We start from the raw sequence: 19,439 nt of genomic DNA, 5'->3' as shown, positions 1-19,439 counted from the left end.
AAGAGGAGAAAGCTAACTAACGTTGGTTAAATAGTTGGACCGGGTCATTACAGCTAGGAGGTTTTTGACAAGTTAACTAAATTGTAATTATTGTTGGAAGAAATTACCCTAGAAAATACCCTAGTATCTATACTTGAGCAATGCATGTGAATACCTTTGACACCTCTGTGTGTAACATACTTGGCAATAAACGGCTTCTGATTCTGATTAAAAGCAAAAGAAGAAGAACCACTTCCGCTCCGGTAGGTGGCACTAAGCTTTGGTGACGTAGGTTTGTGGTCCGCCAGCAACGAGGAAGAAGGAGGAGAATAAAAAGAAGAGATCGCAGAAGAAGAGTCTCTCACGTTCTCTCTCTCGAAGGAACATGGCGGATACAGAAGGTGAGTACGACACATGCTCCTGCAGCGTGAAGTATTGACTGCTTAAAACTTAAAGTAGTGTGACTATCTAAACCGTAAAGTAGCGCAAATTGTTGAATTACAAGTTAATTGTAAGAACTGCACATGTTTAAAATGTACAACGGCGGCTTCTTCAGACGGTCCCGCAGTCAGTTTGTTTCGTGCAACGAGACGCTGCAGACGTCAAAAGTAAAGATTGTGTAGTTATTTAATCTTGTTTTACTGTCTGTCCTATCGCTTTGGTAGATGTGCGTGTTTCGTAGAAACCTGCCTTCTAGGTAGCAGAGGCCTGCTCATGGGCTCCGGCACGGTGCACGTGTAGCGCCTCGCATTCAACCACAGATGGTGCCGTTTGCAGCTTAACACGTAAACTTAAATAAACCCAAATAAAATCCAGCGATCCCCCCCCAGTCAGGAGGACATCGTTGCAGGATGGGTCTCATCGAGTCTGATCCGTGTTCTGCACAGACGGCCTATTAGCATAGTTAGCCCCGCAATGCTAACTACCACATGTGGTCGGAGGCCACGTGGTCTGTTTCTGTTTTTTTAATTCTGTGAATTCAACGATATTAAATGATCAAACGCGTTAATCCGACCCACTGATATTAATTTACAAACTATTAAATGCATCTTATCTGAACTAAGTACATGTGTTTGTTTCAGCCTCAGTGAAGAAGAAAAAGATGAAAAAGTTAAGTGAAGAAGAAGTTGGGGTATGTGAGATGTATTTAAATTTATAACATTATACATAACTTCCCATTGCGCTGTAGCAGTTAATGCTTGTAAACGTCAAATACACTTCAATGTAATAAAATATTTAACAAAGTCTCAGGGCATTTTAGGTATATTGACTGCACTTTATTTTGCCGTGAATACAGAGAAGTGCTTTTGTTTAACAGGAGATTCAACAAAGTGGAGATTTCCTCATCCAACCAGAGTCTAAGGTGGCGTCCTTGGATACGTCTCAGTGGCCTCTGTTACTGAAAGTAAGCTACCTGAGATCACCCATAACCAGTTTTATAATTAACTGCATGTAGAGGTTAATAATAGCTCTTAGATCCTCTGCATGTGTAAGGCTTTTTAAATGTAGTAAACAAAGTGTCCTGTGAAGTGATGAAGAAGTTTATCCATTCGCTGAGCAGCCTGCTTGTCACGGTCTTGGTCCCGCCCCATAACAAGGGCGGGGCCGTATCCGCATGGTTGTGGTGGTGGTCTAGCGTTCTGCTGGTCGACTATTCAGAACCACTCGGTGAGACCGACACGACTGGGAGGCCGCAAGGACGATTTAACGTTCTGATCACACGACTTTTATTCATGTTCTAGCGCTAGAAATGCTGTAAATAAAAAAGCTACAACCGAATCTTTTTTACATTTTTCTCCAGAATTTCGACAAACTGAACATCCGGACCGCTCATTACACGCCACTACCCAACGGCAGTAACCCTCTGAAGAGGAGCATCCAGGATTATGTCAGGTAAAGCTCTATTATTGTAGGTGATGCTATGCTAGCAGTGTCTGCACACATGCTCACCACCATGACTGAAACTTCCTCTCAGGACGGGCTTCATCAACCTGGATAAACCAGCCAATCCATCGTCCCACGAGGTGGTTGCCTGGATACGGAGGATCCTGCGGGTGGAGAAGACGGGTCACAGCGGGACTCTCGACCCAAAGGTCACCGGCTGCCTGATCGTCTGTGTGGACCGAGCCACCCGGTTGGTCAAGTCCCAGCAGAGCGCCGGTACATAAGTGTGACCACTTCCTGTAACTGATGATTGTATCTGGCTGTAAAGCACAGAAAAACCCAGCAGCCCCCCTCACTACTCTCTGTGTGTGTTGCAGGTAAAGAGTATGTGGGGATTGTTCGGCTGCACAATGCGATAGAAAATGAGCACACCCTGGCCCGGGTGAGTTTGAGTGGTCCTTTAAAATTCTACCTGTAAACTTCTGACTGAATGTGGGTCTCGGCTCCAGTTTGTGGAGAACTGAAGCATTTGTATGATTTTAAAATTCTACCACTATGATTAATATATTTGAATCACGTAAACCATCCAATGGCTTAATTAACTCCCTGATTGGCTAGCTGTCATGTGACTGGTTGACTGTTGCTGTGTGCAGGCGTTGGAGACACTCACAGGCGCATTGTTCCAGCGCCCCCCCCTTATTGCTGCAGTCAAACGTCAGCTCAGGGTCCGCACAGTCTACGAGAGCAAGCTGATTGAATACGACCCTGAGAGGAGATTAGGTAAGGTCCATCAATTAGTTTATTTTATTTAGTTTGTGTAAACCCATCGACACGAACGACATTCCTGAAAATGAGTAATGAACTTAACAGGGAGAACAATGTGAGACCTGTAGGAACCGGATGGAAGAGAGAAATATTTCATGTGTACAGAATCAGAGGTTAGTTGCGATAAAGGGTCACTGGTTCTCTTTCAGGCATCTTCTGGGTGAGCTGTGAGGCAGGAACTTACATCCGGACTCTGTGTGTCCATCTGGGTCTGATGCTCGGCGTTGGAGGTCAGATGCAGGAACTGAGGAGAGTCCGCTCTGGAGTACTAGGAGAGAAGGTCAGCACTACCTCCTGTGAAGTCCCACACAAAGTGTTGAGTACAGGCCTGCTGCTCGGTGCTGGTCTGTTAATTCATCTTTGGAACAGGAAACTTGCAGCTGAGGCTCAGATTGCATCATGTGTAGTGGTTCTGGTGCCTCACTGCTGCTGACATAACAATGACCTCACGCTCACTGTCCTGACATGGTCATGACATCACTGTTCTCAGGACCACATGGTGACGATGCACGACGTCCTGGACGCTCAGTGGCAGTTTGATCACAACAAAGACGAGACTTATCTGAGGAGAGTCATCTTCCCTCTGGAGAAGCTGCTGGTGTCCTTCAAGCGGTTGGTGATGAAGGACAGCGCTGTGAGTCTCTAGAACATAACTACTGAAACTCGTAAGCATTGTTCATGAGCTGTTTTTAATGCAGCACTTTGTTTCCAGGTGAACGCCATTTGTTACGGAGCAAAGATCATGCTACCTGGTGTCCTCCGGTACGAAGACGGCATCGAGATGAACCAGGACATCGTAGTCATAACGACCAAGGGCGAGGCCATCTGCACAGGTGAGACTGCAGTGTGCATGAGTCGGTCTAGGTGAAGCCACATGATGAGCTCATAGATGCAGCAGCTCTCGGGCCGTGATGACCTGCTATCTATCACCCTTTTCTGATGGCGCAATGTTTTGACCCAACGAATGAATGAAAAGTGACCTCCCTTAACAAAGCTTTCCTCTTCCAGCTGTTGCTCTGATGACCACAGCTGTGATCTCCACTTGTGATCACGGCATCGTGGCAAAGATCAAAAGGGTCATCATGGAGAGAGACACGTATCCCCGGAAGTGGGGCCTGGGGCCAAAGGTAGAACCTGTGAATATACGATGTACAAGTTTAAAAATCTCTTCTCCAGATTAACTGATTGTTGTTTACAGGCCAGTCAGAAAAAGATGATGATTCAGAAGGGACTGCTGGACAAACACGGGAAGCCCAACGGCAGCACACCTAATGACTGGAAGAGCCACTACGTGGACTACAGGTAAGCATCACCTGGGGGCGGGGCTAGTTGCAGGATTTGTACTTTTTGTGCAGAGTACTTTTCTTGAGGGGGGGGGTGCTGTTGGGAAAACGCTGCAGAGTTTAAAGCTAGCTTTTTGTTTTGACAGTGTCTCCAAGGCGACTGCAGAATCATGTGACACACCCGCAAAGGTCAGTTCCAAATACTGCATATTCATTCGGAGGGTAAATTGCATAATTATCTCTAAACTGATGTCGCCTGACAAAGCCTCATGTCACTAGAAATGATGGTGGGCCCTTGTCCAGAGGACTGATTTGAGGACTTTCCTTTGTGTCCCACAGAGAAAACGTGAAGAGTCTGCCAGCGACTGTGAAGCCATGACGACCCAGAGCCCAACATCAATGGAGGAGGTGACGAAGAAGAAGAAGAAGAAAAAAGAGAAGAATACAAAACTGGTGGAGGCGGAGCCTGAGGAAGCAGTAACGGAGGTCGAGGTGCGTGATGGCATTAATCACTTATGGTTGGGTACAGAGAACATGTATTTACGCCTCTACCCTAAAGGGTGTAGCAGTGTTCCTTTAGTCTGACTTCAATAAATCAAGGAAATCTAATAATGCTTTTCATCATGGGAGCATGAATCAAATGTAATGTTTCACATTTCTTAACTGTTGTGTATGTGACACGTTCACATGTCAAACTCTCGACTTATTCTGCACACTGAACTTGTATAATCAGTTTAAATCCTTTAATAGAATTCTTAATGTGTTTCAGGTTGTAAGTTTGAAAAAGAAGAAAAAAAAGAAGAAATTGAAGGATGATGAAGCAGAGTGAAAGCTGGACAGGAAGCTGTTTGAAGTTCTGCCCTCTGCTCACTGGACAACTCCTTTTTAAAATTGATGCATAACTTTAATCTTTGTATTATGTTGTAAATACTGCACAAAGTGTTTGTCATTTTGAAAATAAAAATGTTCTTAAGTTTCTTTATAAATGATTACTACATGACCTCTTAACCTGTATAACGGTGAGGGTGATCACTTATGAAATCCCAGTTAGGATTTGAGCTAAAGGTCATCAAAGGGCTGTGGATCAATGGGCCAGTAAAAGCTAAACATAGCCTTAAATTCTGTTTAACCCTTATTTAACCACTTCATTAAACTTAAGGCACAACAGACTTAGTTTAACTTTTGGGTTCTTATTGCACCCGTTATCATGAGTGCAGTTAATCTCTGACACTACAGCTCCAGAGCATGTTCATGTCTCCACCGTTCTGTTATCAGAAAACGTTTCTTGCCATAATGTGTCTGACAGAATATGACTTGACGGCAGACAGTATGAGCAGGAATAAGATCATAATAAAAATTATGTTATGGGTTAAGTTAAAATAAATGTAAAATATAAATGAGTATCCTATAAGTTATTCTAATAGAACCTGTGTATATATCTATTTTAGGACATTGATTAGCCTTGGGTGAATGATCTTTATCCCTCCCGTTGTCCTCCCATCCTCCAGCAGTCGCACGCACGTACGTACGTACGCACTTACGTCACGCGTTCAGCCATCATACAACCCCGCCCTCCGGTAGTCGCACGTACGTACGCGCTTACGTCACGCGTTCAGCCATCATACAACCCCGCCCTCCGGTAGTCGCACGTACGTACGCGCTTACGTCGCGCGTTCAGCCATCACACACCCCCGCCCTCCGGCAGTCGCACGTATGAACGTACGCACGCACGTACGTACGCGCTTACGTCACGCGTTCAGCCATCACACAACCCCGCCCTCCGGTAGTCGCACGTACGTACGCGCTTACGTCACGCGTTCAGCCATCACACACCCCCGCCCTCCGGCAGTCGCACGTATGAACGTACGCACGCACGTACGTACGCGCTTACGTCACGCGTTCAGCCATCACACACCCCCGCCCTCCGGCAGTCGCACGTATGAACGTACGCACGCACGTACGTACGCGCTTACGTCACGCGTTCAGCCATCACACAACCCCGCCCTCCGGCAGTCGCACGTATGAACGTACGCACGCACGTACGTACGCGCTTACGTCACGCGTTCAGCCATCACACACCCCCGCCCTCCAGCAGTCGCACGTACGAACGTACGCGCTTACGTCACGCGTTCAGCCTTCACCTCTCTGTGCAAGACTATTATGGCCCTTTCGCAATACCTGAGACGGCGAGAACGGACTGCGTTCCCGCGAGAATACACTCGGGAGGTTCGGGGGGGGGACGGTCATTTCCGCCATTGGAACAGCAGCTGACTTGATGACGTCACCACGTCAGCTGGTCTTGCTAATACGCTTTAATTTAGTTTTTGATTTAAATATTTTACTATTAACAAGCTTTTGTCTCATTTTTTGTCTCAGAAATTGTATATATAAGCAGTCGTAAAATAGATAGCTTTATCAAGGAGGTTGTAACAAAAAATAAACTATTATACTAAAATATTTTAATGCACACACACACACACACACACCTACCGTTTGTCTTGTTACTCATCAAGAGGCTGATAATCAGCGTAGTGGTCCTCGTGCAGCAAGCCGCTGACCGCACATCAAAGATCTTACAGAGTACAATAATCCATATGTGGATTTTTTTATTCATTATTTTTACAAGTCAGAGCTTCAGATTTTCTTTGAAGCTCTTCCGCCAGTTTAGACTCTCGAGCGCGGTGCTCACCTCGTGTCCTTTAATTAAAACATTGTTAGTTTTAATGCACAACGATGGACAATAAACAAGCTGCGCTCTGCGCATACAGACAATACGTATGTACAAAAGTTACATGTAAACATGAAGTTATGAATCTAAACAAACAGACGGTGAACAACCTCCGTCTCTGACACCACGTTAGAAAACGTACCAAGACTCGTCGTGGTACAGCTCGACGAGTCTCACGTATAAACCGCTACGGAGACGCGAAAACGACCGGCGGAGCATTTCACAGCAGACTCGACGAAAACAGGCCGCTCTCCGCGGGCTGCGAGATGATCAGCTGACCTCCCGGCGCTGGAGGGTGTCCGTTATGACGGTCCGTTATGTCCGCTACACGTCCACGGGGCAGATTGTTACGTTAAAGGCTGTTGACAAACGTTTGCTTTAACAACTAACTTTAGTCATAAAATTACATAACGTTACTTAAATAAAGTAGTATTTATAAAACTCGGACTGTGTGTTTATTTTCCTCCGTCGGTCGTTGTCGCCTGCCGCTTAGGTTGAAATGCATTCTGGGATATTTGGCTCTCACAACAACAGGCGAGCCTGCTCCGATGCATTGTGGGTACAATGGAGGGGGCGCGAGTCGCGTATTATGACCGCGTTCGTGTCGACGAGGAAGACTCATTTAGAATTTCACGTTAAACGGTGCAACTTTTACTATAGTAAGCAAACTATATATATATATGTATGTATGTATGTATCCGTCAAGTATTTGTGTAAATGTGAATAAAGACAATGCAGATTGGTGTGTACATCCATTGTGTTTTTATTACGTCAAGCATTCAGCCTTCACCCCCGCCCTCCGTTAGTAGTAGCACGCACGCACGCGCGCGTTCAGCCGTCACCCCCCTCCACGCCTTGTCGTCCTCGCGTCCTCCAATAGTCGCAGGTGCGCGCCGCGCCTCCGTCGTCGCCGCCGTCGTCGTCTCCGCGCCCCCCGCCTCCGTCGCTCGAGACACGCCGGTCGGCGCAGGCGGGGCAGAACGCGCGCGAGCAGCCCCGGCAGATGTACCTCCTGCACGCGCAGCAGACGGTGTGCGTCTTGCTGTCCTTCTTCGACGGGCAAATCTGACACCTCTTCCTCTTGCTCGCCACCCTGGACAGAGCCGAGGCGACGGCCGCCGCCCGCGTTTCCGGCTCCCGTTCCGCCTCCGGCGCCGCCTCGGCTCGACCGCGCGCCCTCCGGGCGGCCCGCACGACCGCCGCGGACGCTTCCGTGCGGGGGAGACACGCCCTCCTCTCGACGAGCGGCGTCACGAGCTCTTTTCCGAGCCGCTCGAGGAAGAACCTGCGCTTGCTCCGCTTGCCGGACATCCAGTCGGGACGGACCTCTCGCCATATCACGAAGGCGTTGTAGGCGGACACGTCGACGACGTTGTGGAACACGACCAGGGGCCAGCGGGCCGTCATCCTCCTGCAGCTGTACGTGCCGATCACCTTGTCCAGGTTGTCCACGCCTCCCTTGTTGCGGTTGTAGTCCAGGATGATCGCGGGCTTCCCGTCCGGGCGGTCGCCGACCTCGGCCTCGGCGTGCCGCGTGCTCATGAGCACCACGTTGCGGTTTTTCTTGGGCACGTAGGACACCAGGGCCGTGGTGGGCGTGAACGCAAACATCGAAGAGAACACCGCCCTGTCCCTCGTCGCCAGCAGAGCGGGCGGAAGCTCGGGCTTGTTCTTTCGAACCGTGCCGACCACGGTGATCCCCCTGGCCAGGAGCCGGCGCGCCAGCTCGTAGGACGTGAAGTAATTGTCGCACGTCACGTTGCGACCCGCCAGGCCCTCCGTGACGTCGAGCACGACCCTCATCCCCAGGTTCCTCTCGGGGCCGCCGCCGCCCGTCGTCGGCTTGCCGGTGTACACTTGCATCTTCCACGCGTAGCTGGATCTGGCGTCGCACGCCACCCAAGTCTTGATTCCGTATTTCGCCGGCTTGCTGGGCATGTACTGCCTGAAGGGACACCGCCCTTGGCGGCGGGGGGTTACGAGGAGAGAGAGAGAGAGAGAGAGAGAGAGAGAGAGAGAGAGAGAGAGACAAGACAGAGAGCGTCGTCATCATCATCATCATCATCGGCATTGTCTTTTCGCGAATCTTTACAAGAAAATAAAAAAAAGCCCCTCCGCCGCAGCCGCAGCCGCCGCTTACCTCTGAACGGAACCAGCTGCTCGTCCACGGTCACCTCGGGCCCCGGGTTGTAGAGGAGCGGCAGTCGGAGCACCCACGCGTCCCACACGTCTCGCACGGCCGCCAGTTTGTCGCTCGCTCGTCGCTCGCGCCTCGTCTCGCGGTCGTCGAATCGCAACAGTGTCGAGTACGCGTGAAAGTCCTTCAGCGGCATCGTGGCGCGGAAAATGGCCCTTCCGCTCTCCGCGTCCCACAGACTGGCGGCGGCCTCCCCTCTGGACCTGTACACGCCCGCCAGGATCAGGAGGCCCACGTAGGCGCGCAGGTCGACCCGGTCCATGCCTTTCCAGTCGTCCCCGTATCTTCTGCGACCTTCGAGGTTGGTCATCTCCAGGACAATGTCTTCTATCGCGGGCGTCACAAACAGCCGGAACGTCGAGGCGATGTCGGTGGCGCGGGACGCCGCTTCCTCCGTGGGCCCGGGGGTCGGCGGACCCGGCCGACTCTGCTCGTCGGTCGCGCCCCGTCTGCCGTGCGCCGTCGAGGACCACGTCAGTTCGCCGTTTTTGGACGGAAAGGTGCAGGTCTCGGGTCTTTCGCCCACGACGCGGTCTTCTTCTTCTTCTTCTCCTTCTTCTTCTCCTCCTTCTTCTTCTCCTTCTTCTTCTCCTTCCTCCTCCTCCTCCTCCTCCAAAGACAAAGCTTCGTTCTCCGGGTTGTATTCTTCGCCGCCGTCGTCGTCGTCGCCGTCGTCGTCGTCGCCGTCGCCGTCGTCGTCGTCGTCGTCTTCTTCTTCCCCTCGTAGCTCTCGTTCTTTGTTGTCAGCCGCGGTCGAAGCCTCTCCCTCTCCCATGTCAGAGTAGTGGTAGACCTTTCGCGGCTCCACCGGATCTGCGAAAAGACGTTCGAGGAGCTCGAGCGCGGTCGGCGTCGCGGCAGTCATGACTTCGGGCCCTTTCGGGGAGACGAGTGTTTCGCGCGTCGCCTCGCCCGACTTTATCGCGCGACGTTAGTATCGCCTCTCTCGCCGACCCGTTCTGTCTCTTCTGGCTGTCTCTTCTGTCACCTACACGCACGCACGCACACACGCACGCACACACACACACACACACACACACACACACACACACACACACACAAATCCAGCACCTCGGACAGATCTGCGAGCGCGCGAGGAGAGAGAGAGAGAGAAATTCCAGCACCTCGGACAGAGGCCCCCGAGTCCCCCACCCCCTGAAGCTCTATCTGCGAGCGCGCGAGGAGAGAGAGAGAGAGAGAAATTCCAGCACCTCGGACAGAGGCCCCCGAGTCCCCCACCCCCTGAAGCTCTATCTGCGAGCGCGCGAGGAGAGAGAGAGAGAGAGAAATTCCAGCACCTCGGACAGAGGCCCCCGCGTCCCACACCCCCTGAAGCTCTATCTGCGAGCGCGCGAGGAGAGAGAGAGATAGAGAGACATGTATACTTTCATGATTCTTACCAAGAACTTTGCACAAACTCCTCCTTGGTCACCCGCCAGCGCAGCCAGCGCAGGCAAACGCGCGGACAGAGAGTCAGGGGGAGGGGGAGGGGGGGGGGGGGTGGCGTCTGTCCGAGGTGCTGGAATTTCTCTCTCGCGCTCTCTCTCTCTCTCTCTCTCTCTCTCTCTGCCCCGGTCGGCCGATGTCTCTAGCGCGCCACCGTCGCGTTCATGTCCTCGTACACGTCGTCGAGGGGGAACCGCTGCAGCTTCTTCCTCTCCTGCCGCTGCCGCCACCGCCGCAGCGCTTCCTTCGACATCCTGCACGCCTGTGTCGGAAACGAACGCGTTAGTCATTGCGGCGTCGCGAGGCTTTTTTTTTTGTTGGTCGGGCGCCTACCTTCAGGAGCGTCCACGCGAAGCACCACGCGATGACGACGACGACCAGGACAACAAAGGCGCAGGTCGCCAGTGTCGTAGGGGGGGTGTCATCCCATCGCTCGTCTCGACACCTCTCGCCTGTCGCGGACACGAGAGAGAGAGAGAGAGAGAGAGAGAGAGAGAGAGAGAGAGAGAGAGAGAGCGAGCGAGAGCGGGTCATTCGCTCGGCCTCGACGCGATGTCCTGTTTCGCGCGCGTGCAATATTTTTGCTCACCCGGCGACGACGGCTGCGGCACGACCAGGAACACCGACCCCGTGCCCGGCAACTCCACGGGTCGCCGTTGGCGATCGTATTTCAAATACACACACTCGTACCGTCCCGCGTCGGCGGGAGTCACGGGGTCGATGACGACGTCCACGTCCGGAAACGTTTCGCTGCACCGAAGTCTGCCTCGGTATTCGGGGGCGACGGTGCCGCCGCCCGGCTGGTCGTCTTTGAACAGGACCCTTACGTCGCCGCGGCCGCCGGCGCCGCGACCCGTCATCAGACTCAGGTACTCGGGCTTCGGATGGGAAGATCGGCACCGGACGGTCACGGCTTCTCCGGGCTCCCTCCACACCGCTTCGTCGGGCCCTGCGACGATTTTAAAAAAAAACCACGCCCCAAATCATTTCGCCTCGCCTCGCCTCGCCCGCACACACACACACACACACACACACACACAGAAACAAGCACGCGACGCTCACCGGGACCGCGCGGGGCCGCCGCGCAGGAGAGGCACAGGGTCGCCGCCGCGAGGCTCAGGTAGAAAGTCGACATGTCGGCAGAGCGCTTCCCGGCGTCGAGGCGATCCGTGAGTAGCACGCGACCGTTTCCGCGTGCGCATTCGTTAGTATGTCACCGACATCGATGTCATCGGCCACACGAACCCCGACCGAGGGTACGCGAACCGAGGTGGCCACCGCGAATTAAATTGTCACAAGCGGCCCCTCAAATCTTGTGCCATACGCTACACGACAAGGCAACGACACGTGGAGATTGGTTTTAACCTTTTATTTTATTTCACACACATACGCACGCACGCACGCACGCACACACGCACACGGACTCCAAAGTCGCAGCGACGGGGACGGGTGCTCGTTTACGTGGAAAACACGTGTCGCACGAGGGTCCGGGTGCTCCTTCGCGTCACGCGAAAGCGACGGTGAGAAGTGGCCGCCCGCTCGCTCCCTCGCTTCGTCTTCAGGGCACGACGGTCGGCCGCATGTCCTCGTAAACGGCGTCGTCGGGCCGCCGGGCGCGCTCGGCCGTTCGGCACATCCGGGTCTGCGGACGCACGCACGCACGCGCACACACACACACACACGAACGGTTGTTGTTGTGAGGGATTGAGAAAAGCTTGCACGCGCACACACACACACACACACACCACTCGGACTACGCGGCTACCTCGTGGATGATCCACGCGAGGAGCCCTATGACGACGGCGGTTCCCAGAAGCAGCGCGCCGACGCAGGTCACGTTCGCCACCAGGGCCGCCAAGCCGTCGCCCCAGCTCGCCGTACCTGTCGTCGTCGTCGTCGTCGTCGTCGTCGGGAACAGCAAATGAAATACAAATAAAATGCGTTTAGCCCGCGGCGCGTTTAGCTAGCCTGCGTTACACCCCCCGCAGCCCTTTTGGGAAACTTGCGTGAATGTTGAGAAGGAGGAGGGCCAGCCGCCACCACCAGGAGCACCGACCCGGTTCCCCGCTGGTCCAAGGACAGGTCGAACCCAGGCTCGCGCCCCGAGTAAAAGCACCAGTACTGGCCCGTGTCTTCGGCGATCAGGTTCTCGATGACGGCCTCCGAGTCCGGGAACGTCCCGCTGAACCGAAGTCTTCCGCCGACGACGGCGTCGACCATGACCTTTCTCGGCGAGGCGCCCCGGGCCGCGAGCGTGAAGGTCTCGTCGCCGACGCTCTTGACCAGCCTCAGGGACCTCGGGCTCGCTCCGACAGCTCGGCACCGGATGGACACAGTTCCTCCGAGGTCTCTGCGCACCGCTCTGCCGCGCCCCGCGTAGGAAACCGCCGAAAAGGGCACGCGCGGGTCACTCTGCGGGACTGCGACGGCGAGACACAAGGCGGTCGCTAGCTTCAGATAGAAAGCCATCGTCACCGGCTGGCGTCTGTGGGTCGGAGCCGCTACTTATATTCCCGCGGCGGCCTTTCCCCCCCCTTCTTCCTTTTCCTCCAACCGACCTCTGCAGAGGGTGTGTGTGTGTGTGTGTGTGTGTGTGTGTGTGTGTGGGGGGGGGGGGGGGGGGGGGGGTGCTGTACAGGAGGCGAGGGACCTCGGTGGACAGGTAGGCGGCGGCGGGGTTCGACACTCCGATCTGCATCTGCCAAGCCGCTTGTTCCTCCCTCGCTCTGAGAGAAAAGCACTCGGCGAGATCGCGACTCTTTGCAGTCGTCCTGGCTCCCAGATGGCGGAACGAGCTCTGCGACATGAGGCGTCGGGACTGCGGAGGGCCTCTACGTCTTCCGCGGGAAAAGTCGAGACGCACCTTTTTTAGACCTCGACTAAAACACTAGCGGACCGTAGCACTGACAAATGGTAGCACTTGAATTGGACTCGTAATGGCACTTTTCTGTAACGTGTTTTCAAACTGCTTATTTGATGAAAAATGTACGCTCACTCTATGTGGAAATGCACTTACGTCGTACGTCGGCGCTTTGGACAAAAGCCTCAGCTAAATGACATGTAATGTAATGTAGAAAGGGGAGGATCGGGGCGGAAGAAAAACAGCTCCTCGAGGCCCCTCCTCGCGAACAAAGAGAAGGCAGAGGAGAAAGCTCACAGGCTAAATAAATGGCTCTCACAAAAATAAAAAGTGACAAGTGGAGCGGCGATTCCGGCAGGCGGGCACGCAGGCAGGCAGGCAGGCAGGCAGGCAGGCAGGCAGGCAGGCAGGCAGGCAGGCACGCACGGACGGACGCACGGAGGAGGAGGAGGCCTCCGCTGAGTCCTCCGACTGCAGCTGCGGCTCCCGGAGGCCTTCAGGCCGTGGACTGCGTAGAGGGATTTCTGCACCGCATCACTAAAGGAGCGCAGAGGTCTCTCCCTCTCTCTCTCTCTCTCTCTCTCTCTCTACTAGTACTTTTGTTTATTTGGGGTTGTCTTTATTATGTGCTTTGTGTTGAGTCGATTTGATGTTGTGACATGTTTTCTTGGGATGTTGAGAAATAAAGTGTTTTTGAAAAACCAAAAGAATCCCTCTCTCTCGCTCTGTGTGTGTGTGTGTGTGTGTGTGTGTGTGTGTGTGGTTCGGCACCCCTTCGGCCCTTTTGATTGCGACATACAGCGAAAGGTCAACTCGAGAGGCCTTGCCACGGTTGGATATTATACTTTGTGTGGCTCTTTTGCGGACGTTGATCGCGAACCTGAAGCCTCTCTCGCACTCGCCGGCGATGCATGTTATCGTCGTGTTATTTCTCTCTCTCTCTCTCTCTGTGTGTGTGTGTGTCTGTGTGTGTGTGTGTGTGAGAGGTTCGGAACACATTCACCCATTGCAATCGTGACATGCAGGAAAACGTCATCTCTCGCCGAAGCCCCCCCGTGGCGAAGCGAGCCGATTAGACCCGAGCGATGAGTTCTCGCGAGTTCTCGCGAGATGACGGCTCGCTACGAGCCGGGTCAGAACGACCCGAATGACGTTGCCGAGGCGAGGGTCAGTGTGACCCGGCGCCGTCGTCTGGGGGGCCGAGGCGCTCGCCGGAGCGAGCCGATTAGACCCGAGCGATGAGTTCTCGCGAGATGACGGCTCGCTACGAGCCGGGTCGTTCTGACCCGAACGACGGACACGATTCGAGGGTCAGTGTGACCCGACGCCGTCGTCTGGGCCGAGGCGCTCGCCGGAGCGAGCCGATTAGACCCGAGCGATGAGTTCTCGCGAGTTCTCGCGAGATGACGGCTCGCTACGAGCCGGGTCAGAACGACCCGAATGACGTTGCCGAGGCGAGGGTCAGTGTGACCCGGCGCCGTCGTCTGGGGGGCCGAGGCGCTCGCCGGAGCGAGCCGATTAGACCCGAGCGATGAGTTCTCGCGAGTTCTCGCGAGATGACGGCTCGCTACGAGCCGGGTCAGAACGACCCGAATGACGTTGCCGAGGCGAGGGTCAGTGTGACCCGGCGCCGTCGTCTGGGGGGCCGAGGCGCTCGCCGGAGCGTGCCGATTAGACCCGAGCGATGAGTTCTCGCGAGTTCTCGCGAGATGACGGCTCGCTACGAGCCGGGTCGTTCTGACCCGAATGACCCCCGCTGGAGACGGTCCCGGCCCTTCTGATGGTGACGCGTAGCTAGCCGTCATCTCGCGAGACCTCGTCGGGTCGTTTTGACCCGAACAGCGCAGGCCTCTCTTGTGTGAATGTTGCCGAGGGTCAGAGAGACCCGAGGACAACGTGAGGGTTAAAAAATACAGCGCCATCGGGTGCCAAAACATGGTAACTTCTGCACGAAATCAGACACTTTTTTACATGGACAACTACTTGCCCTGCTTTCCCAGCGTGGAGGCATTGCTTCCTGTGCCGATGTGAAGGTTGGCAATTTTGGGCTATACAAAGTAAAATAAACTAAATTGATTTGAACTTTGTATGTTGATGAACTGTCGAGGTCGAGAAAAAATAGGCCTTTTTAAGCGCCATATGGGTTTTCGACTGTAGTGAAATACAATAGCACATTCAATGAGATCCATAATACAAGACAAGGAGTTGGTAAGAAGTTTACAGGCTCCTTGTGCATTCATGAAGGGATGTGAGTTGAATCTGTCATGGCTGACGTTGACAGTATATACAGTATATAGTTGGTGAGTTATACATAGGCTTGAGTGTTCATAACTGTTAATTTGTTGTCAGACTGAGAGACTGTTGTTTGTTCAATGGTAAAATGGACCTGTTGAGGACAGAGTTTAGATACGTAACCTCAAGTTTTAATGGAAATGTAATGTGTTGTTTTTGTCCACAACAAGGCAAGCTTGTTGTGATGTCTATCATTGTGCATTTCACCGTGTTATATCCCAAATGTTGTCACCTAATACAACACGATGTAATACACCAGCCCAGAATTAGATGTTTACCTCTGTAATGGTTTATGCGTTTTATTATAATAGTATATTTGTTTACTCTGGTGCTCAAGTAAATATACCACTTTTCTCAACAATGAATCAAAAGAGTGAACTGGATCAAGTTTAAAATCAAGAAAGCATTTAGCATTTAATCAAAGTGATAAGCAATACAAATACAAAATAAGATATTTCCCGAAATAGAATTCTCCAATGCTGGGACTTATGCAGGTGACCACAGACAGTTGTTTCCAGCTGCTGCAACCTGAAATCTCCGTCTTACAACACAACGTAATTGATCACAGTTCATCGCACTTCATTATAATTTTTATTACAGTTCATGTGATGGAATACTCATATTCGAGAGTCCTCCCTCCAGGTTTTGACATCAGACTTATTATTTGATTACAATGCAAGTATTTCCACATGCTAATGTAATAACTACGACATCTAATATCACACTAACTACATTTCTAACACAAAACATTACTACTGTATTATACTTCCTACCAAAAGATGTGCTCGAAGCCGCTTTCGGTCCTTGAGCTCCTGTTAAGCTCCTGTTATAACAGCCTGCGGTAGGACGCGAGATGAGCTGAGAATGTTACTACTTTATTCGGCATAGTAAACATTGACCGAGGTACTAAAGAATGGAATGCCAACTCCCTTGACATTGTGCTCATTGAACACCTCAACAATGTTGACGTACGACTCCGATACGGTTTCAACAGGGCAGGTGAATATTGTATTTGCCCTCGTCTGGGAAAATGTGTACCGTATATCAATGGATTCACGATGCTGAGTGGGAGTAGGGTGCTCCTCTTCCATCCCACTCTTGAAGGCCAAAAGAGCCATCATTTGGGCCAAACTAGCCCCTTCCGACGGTTTGCAGTCCAACACCACCTGGAGCTGCCTCCCATCTGGTTTCTCATACTGCACTCTAAACCATCTGGCTAGATAGATCACCATCCTCTTAAATTCTATGGATGAGGTCAAATCTTTCACATCCTCATCAACGAATGTGACTATCCTAGTCAGTCCCTCGGATGCCACAGTGAACCACATAGCTAGAATGATCTGTTTCTTCAACACAAAACAACACCAGTGGAAACTACGAGTACCAAGGGAAACATTAAACAATTTCGGCAAATGGTCGTCAGCAGCCAGCATATCTGCTGTCTTTGGTGCAGTGCGTGTTCCCACCAGGATATGATTCCAGAACCTGGGCACGTGAGGAATGCAGACATATCTGCTGGCCACACTCATTGGCAGTGTTTCGGTTTCCCAGTACCGGAAGGAGAAGCTGTCATTCGTGTTGATTAGCAGATGGAAAGCTGTATTGAGATAGGAAAACACATTCAGTCAGCGAATAATATATTTTTAGAGGTGGTGTATGTACAAGTGGGCATCGATAGAGAGTGGAACAGTCAGAACTACACCTACCATCTTTCAGCTCACTAAGACCAGGGGCATCCGTGCGACTGAGCATCTGCTGCACATGGCCGTTGACCTGAATGTCAGACTTGAAGCTGTCTTCGGGGTTGAGCTCGAGATCCCAATCGCTTTCGTCGTCCACATTAGGGCTGCTGGCCAGTTTGCTAATTGACGCGGAGACGGTGGCTGCACTGGATTTTATTAGGTGCTTGGCGCAGCCTGCATGCTTGCGATAACAGACTATGCAAATTACACAGCTGCACACACATTGAATGGGTCTGTTGAGCCCAATCAAGTATTTTTTACAAATCACGGTCCTGTTAAATGTGATGTTACAGGTGGAACATTGAATCAACTTTTTAATCAAAGCCAGCAGCGCGGCAGGGACAACACTGGTAAAGTCCAGGTCCCTTTGCTCTTGTGTATATCCTGTTAGGGTTGAGGACATTACTGACAATACAGGTGAGCTGTTGTTTGACCTGTAGGGATTGCAAGTCTGCGCATCGCACTGCCGGGGCTGCGTACATACAGACTGGCAGCTGTCGATTGCGTTGCCCGACTCTGCAGGAGGCCCACAGGCTTCAAACGCGTTGCATGACATATGTGTAGGCGGAGATGACGGCAGCATAACACTGCCCGGTGTTGCACAGTCACTAGAACCCCTGTAAAAAGACACAGACAAACGTGGTTAATCACTCTTAGCCAGGAGCGGTAAAGGTACTGCTCTACAAACAGTAGCAGTACTCTATTTTTTAACTGGATTTAACTATACGCACAGATATGTCAAAGTAGGTGCCACCGCTGCTGAGCCCTGTGGGAGGGTTGGCAGTTCAGTCTGCAGGGGCCGCGAGCCCTTCTTCTTCTTCTTCTTCCGTGCGGAGACGCCGATCGCTTCATCATTGTCCTCCAAGACGGCCGTATTGCCAGTCTTAATGGCCATCGAGGCGACAGCGGTTTCGTCCTGCTTGAAACCGCCTAGGTCGTGGGAGTTCCCAGTCGCATCGCGGTCACCGGGAGTGCTCTTCACCTCCTCCCCCAATGTCCGTTTCTGTCGTTTACATTTCTTCGCGATGAAATTGGCATCATTTTCTATGAGCAGCTCTGCTTGGGGGGCTCGGGCCTGCGGGGGTCCCAAACCCTTCTTTATCTTCTTCCGCGCGGAGACGTCGATCGCTTTGGCATTGACCTCCAGGACGGCCGTATTGCCAGTCTTGGCGGCCATCGAGGCAACAGCTGTTTCGTCCTGTTCGAAACCGCCTAGGTCGTGGGAATTCCCATACGCAACGCGGTCACCGGGAGTGCTCTTCTCCTCCTCCCCCGCCGTCCGTTTCTGGCGTTTACATTTCTTCGCGACGAGATCGGCGTTATCTTCTTTGAGCAGCTCTGCTTGGGGGGGTTGAGCCTGCAGGGGCCGTGAACCCTTTGTCTTCCGCCTGGAGAAGTTGAACGCTTTAGCATTGTCCTCCAGGACGATTGTATTGCCAGTCTTGGCGGCCATCGAGGCAACCGCTTTATCGTTTTGCTCGAAAGCCCTGTAACAAGACCAACATGGTTAATCACTTTTAGCTAGGAACAGTAGTGGTGCTGCTCTACAAATAGTTGCAATGCTGTATTTTATAACTGGATGATATACATACTTCTCATCGGAATTGGCTTCAGCGCATGCGGCCACGCTGTGTCTGTTCGAAATGCCCTCGACGGCTGATCTGCCAATCTTTGCTGTCGTCCGGGGCCTAACATCAACCTCGGAGCCGCCAGTGCTGCTTTTGTCGGACTTGTCATCTTCAACAGTCTCCGCGTTGTTGGAATTGCTTGCACTGCTGGCACTGCTGGAGTTGTTGTAGCGGTCAGAGCTACTGGTTCCACTGGAGCCATTTTCCAAAGTAGTCTTGTAATCGGTCTTGTAATCGTAGTCGGTAGTCTTACCGGTGGCATCGCCATTGGGCTGTTGACGTTCTGCTTTCCACCATCTCTTTTCAGGAATGAAATACACAGTCTGTTGTGTGCCCGTTTGCGCCCAGTCGACATTCACATTCTCATCACAGTATCCTGCCGGACTTTTTGATCTGGGCTCGCTGTGGCTGGTCGAATAAACCGCGTCGGCCGATCTACGATTCATTCTTGGTGAGGAGCGGGTCCTTCCAACACACCCCTTGGAGTCCCCGCCACCGGAATGGGTGTGACTCGCCACAGAGCTGTTACTCTTTGATTCTTTCAATCGGTTGCCCCTTATGGTCTCGGGGTGGCT

General features: G+C 52.5%; 3 protein-coding genes and 1 non-coding gene across 5 annotated transcripts; 2 read left to right on the top strand and 2 right to left on the bottom strand.

Moving 5' to 3' along the window:
• The first annotated feature begins 255 nt into the window (after positions 1–255).
• On the top strand, positions 256–4,947 carry dkc1 (dyskeratosis congenita 1, dyskerin). 2 transcript variants are annotated; one of them, XM_037486871.2, is made up of 15 exons: positions 258–380; positions 1,062–1,111; positions 1,298–1,384; positions 1,781–1,872; positions 1,955–2,139; positions 2,241–2,305; positions 2,517–2,643; positions 2,838–2,968; positions 3,179–3,322; positions 3,401–3,521; positions 3,697–3,815; positions 3,887–3,990; positions 4,118–4,160; positions 4,311–4,463; positions 4,741–4,947. In XM_037486871.2, the coding sequence occupies exons 1-15, from the start codon at positions 365–367 to the stop codon at positions 4,798–4,800; spliced, it is 1,497 nt and encodes a 498-aa protein (XP_037342768.2). In that variant the 5' UTR covers positions 258–364; the 3' UTR covers positions 4,801–4,947. The 2 variants fall into 2 exon arrangements, with proteins under 2 accessions (XP_037342769.1, XP_037342768.2); XM_037486872.2 differs by lacking the exons at positions 4,118–4,160; positions 4,311–4,463; positions 4,741–4,947 and having other exon boundaries at positions 256–380; positions 3,887–3,994.
• Positions 3,558–3,633, top strand: LOC119228262 (small nucleolar RNA SNORD83). The gene has a single exon (XR_005121474.1). It is a non-coding gene; the product is annotated as a small nucleolar RNA SNORD83 (small nucleolar RNA).
• A 1,720-nt stretch (positions 4,948–6,667) lies between the features above and the next one.
• On the bottom strand, positions 6,668–10,064 carry LOC119206984 (piggyBac transposable element-derived protein 4-like). Its single transcript, XM_037457646.2, has 2 exons — positions 8,840–10,064; positions 6,668–8,660 (listed from the first exon to the last, which is right to left on the bottom strand). The coding sequence occupies exons 1-2, from the start codon at positions 9,759–9,761 to the stop codon at positions 7,531–7,533; spliced, it is 2,052 nt and encodes a 683-aa protein (XP_037313543.2). The 5' UTR covers positions 9,762–10,064; the 3' UTR covers positions 6,668–7,530.
• A 122-nt stretch (positions 10,065–10,186) lies between these two features.
• LOC119206978 (uncharacterized) lies at positions 10,187–11,806 on the bottom strand. Its single transcript, XM_037457636.2, has 4 exons — positions 11,405–11,806; positions 10,932–11,291; positions 10,676–10,794; positions 10,187–10,604 (listed from the first exon to the last, which is right to left on the bottom strand). Exons 1-4 carry the CDS (start codon positions 11,475–11,477, stop codon positions 10,485–10,487), a joined length of 672 nt encoding a protein of 223 aa, XP_037313533.1. The 5' UTR covers positions 11,478–11,806; the 3' UTR covers positions 10,187–10,484.
• Between the last annotated feature and the right edge of the window lie 7,633 nt (positions 11,807–19,439).

Source organism: Pungitius pungitius, chromosome 14, assembly GCF_949316345.1.
Source record: "Pungitius pungitius chromosome 14, fPunPun2.1, whole genome shotgun sequence".
In the NCBI taxonomy this organism is placed as follows: Eukaryota; Metazoa; Chordata; class Actinopteri; order Perciformes; family Gasterosteidae; genus Pungitius; species Pungitius pungitius.
Note: the sequence above shows the minus strand (reverse complement) of the source record. Positions and strands in the feature narration are given on the sequence as shown.

Coding starts and splice junctions, on each gene's coding strand:
- dkc1 (XM_037486871.2), top strand. Junction 3,816..3,886: donor AGTGGGGCCTGGGGCCAAAG/GTAGAACCTGTG, acceptor TGTTGTTTACAG/GCCAGTCAGAAAAAGATGAT. Junction 3,991..4,117: donor AGCCACTACGTGGACTACAG/GTAAGCATCACC, acceptor TTGTTTTGACAG/TGTCTCCAAGGCGACTGCAG.
- LOC119206978 (XM_037457636.2), bottom strand. CDS start 11,477: ATGTCGACTTTCTACCTGAGCCTCGCGGCGGCGACCCTGTGCCTCTCC. Junction 10,795..10,931: donor GCCGCAGCCGTCGTCGCCGG/GTGAGCAAAAAT, acceptor TGTCCGCGACAG/GCGAGAGGTGTCGAGACGAG. Junction 10,605..10,675: donor TCGCGTGGACGCTCCTGAAG/GTAGGCGCCCGA, acceptor TTTCCGACACAG/GCGTGCAGGATGTCGAAGGA.
- LOC119206984 (XM_037457646.2), bottom strand. CDS start 9,761: ATGACTGCCGCGACGCCGACCGCGCTCGAGCTCCTCGAACGTCTTTTC. Junction 8,661..8,839: donor GCAGCTGGTTCCGTTCAGAG/GTAAGCGGCGGC, acceptor CCCGCCGCCAAG/GGCGGTGTCCCTTCAGGCAG.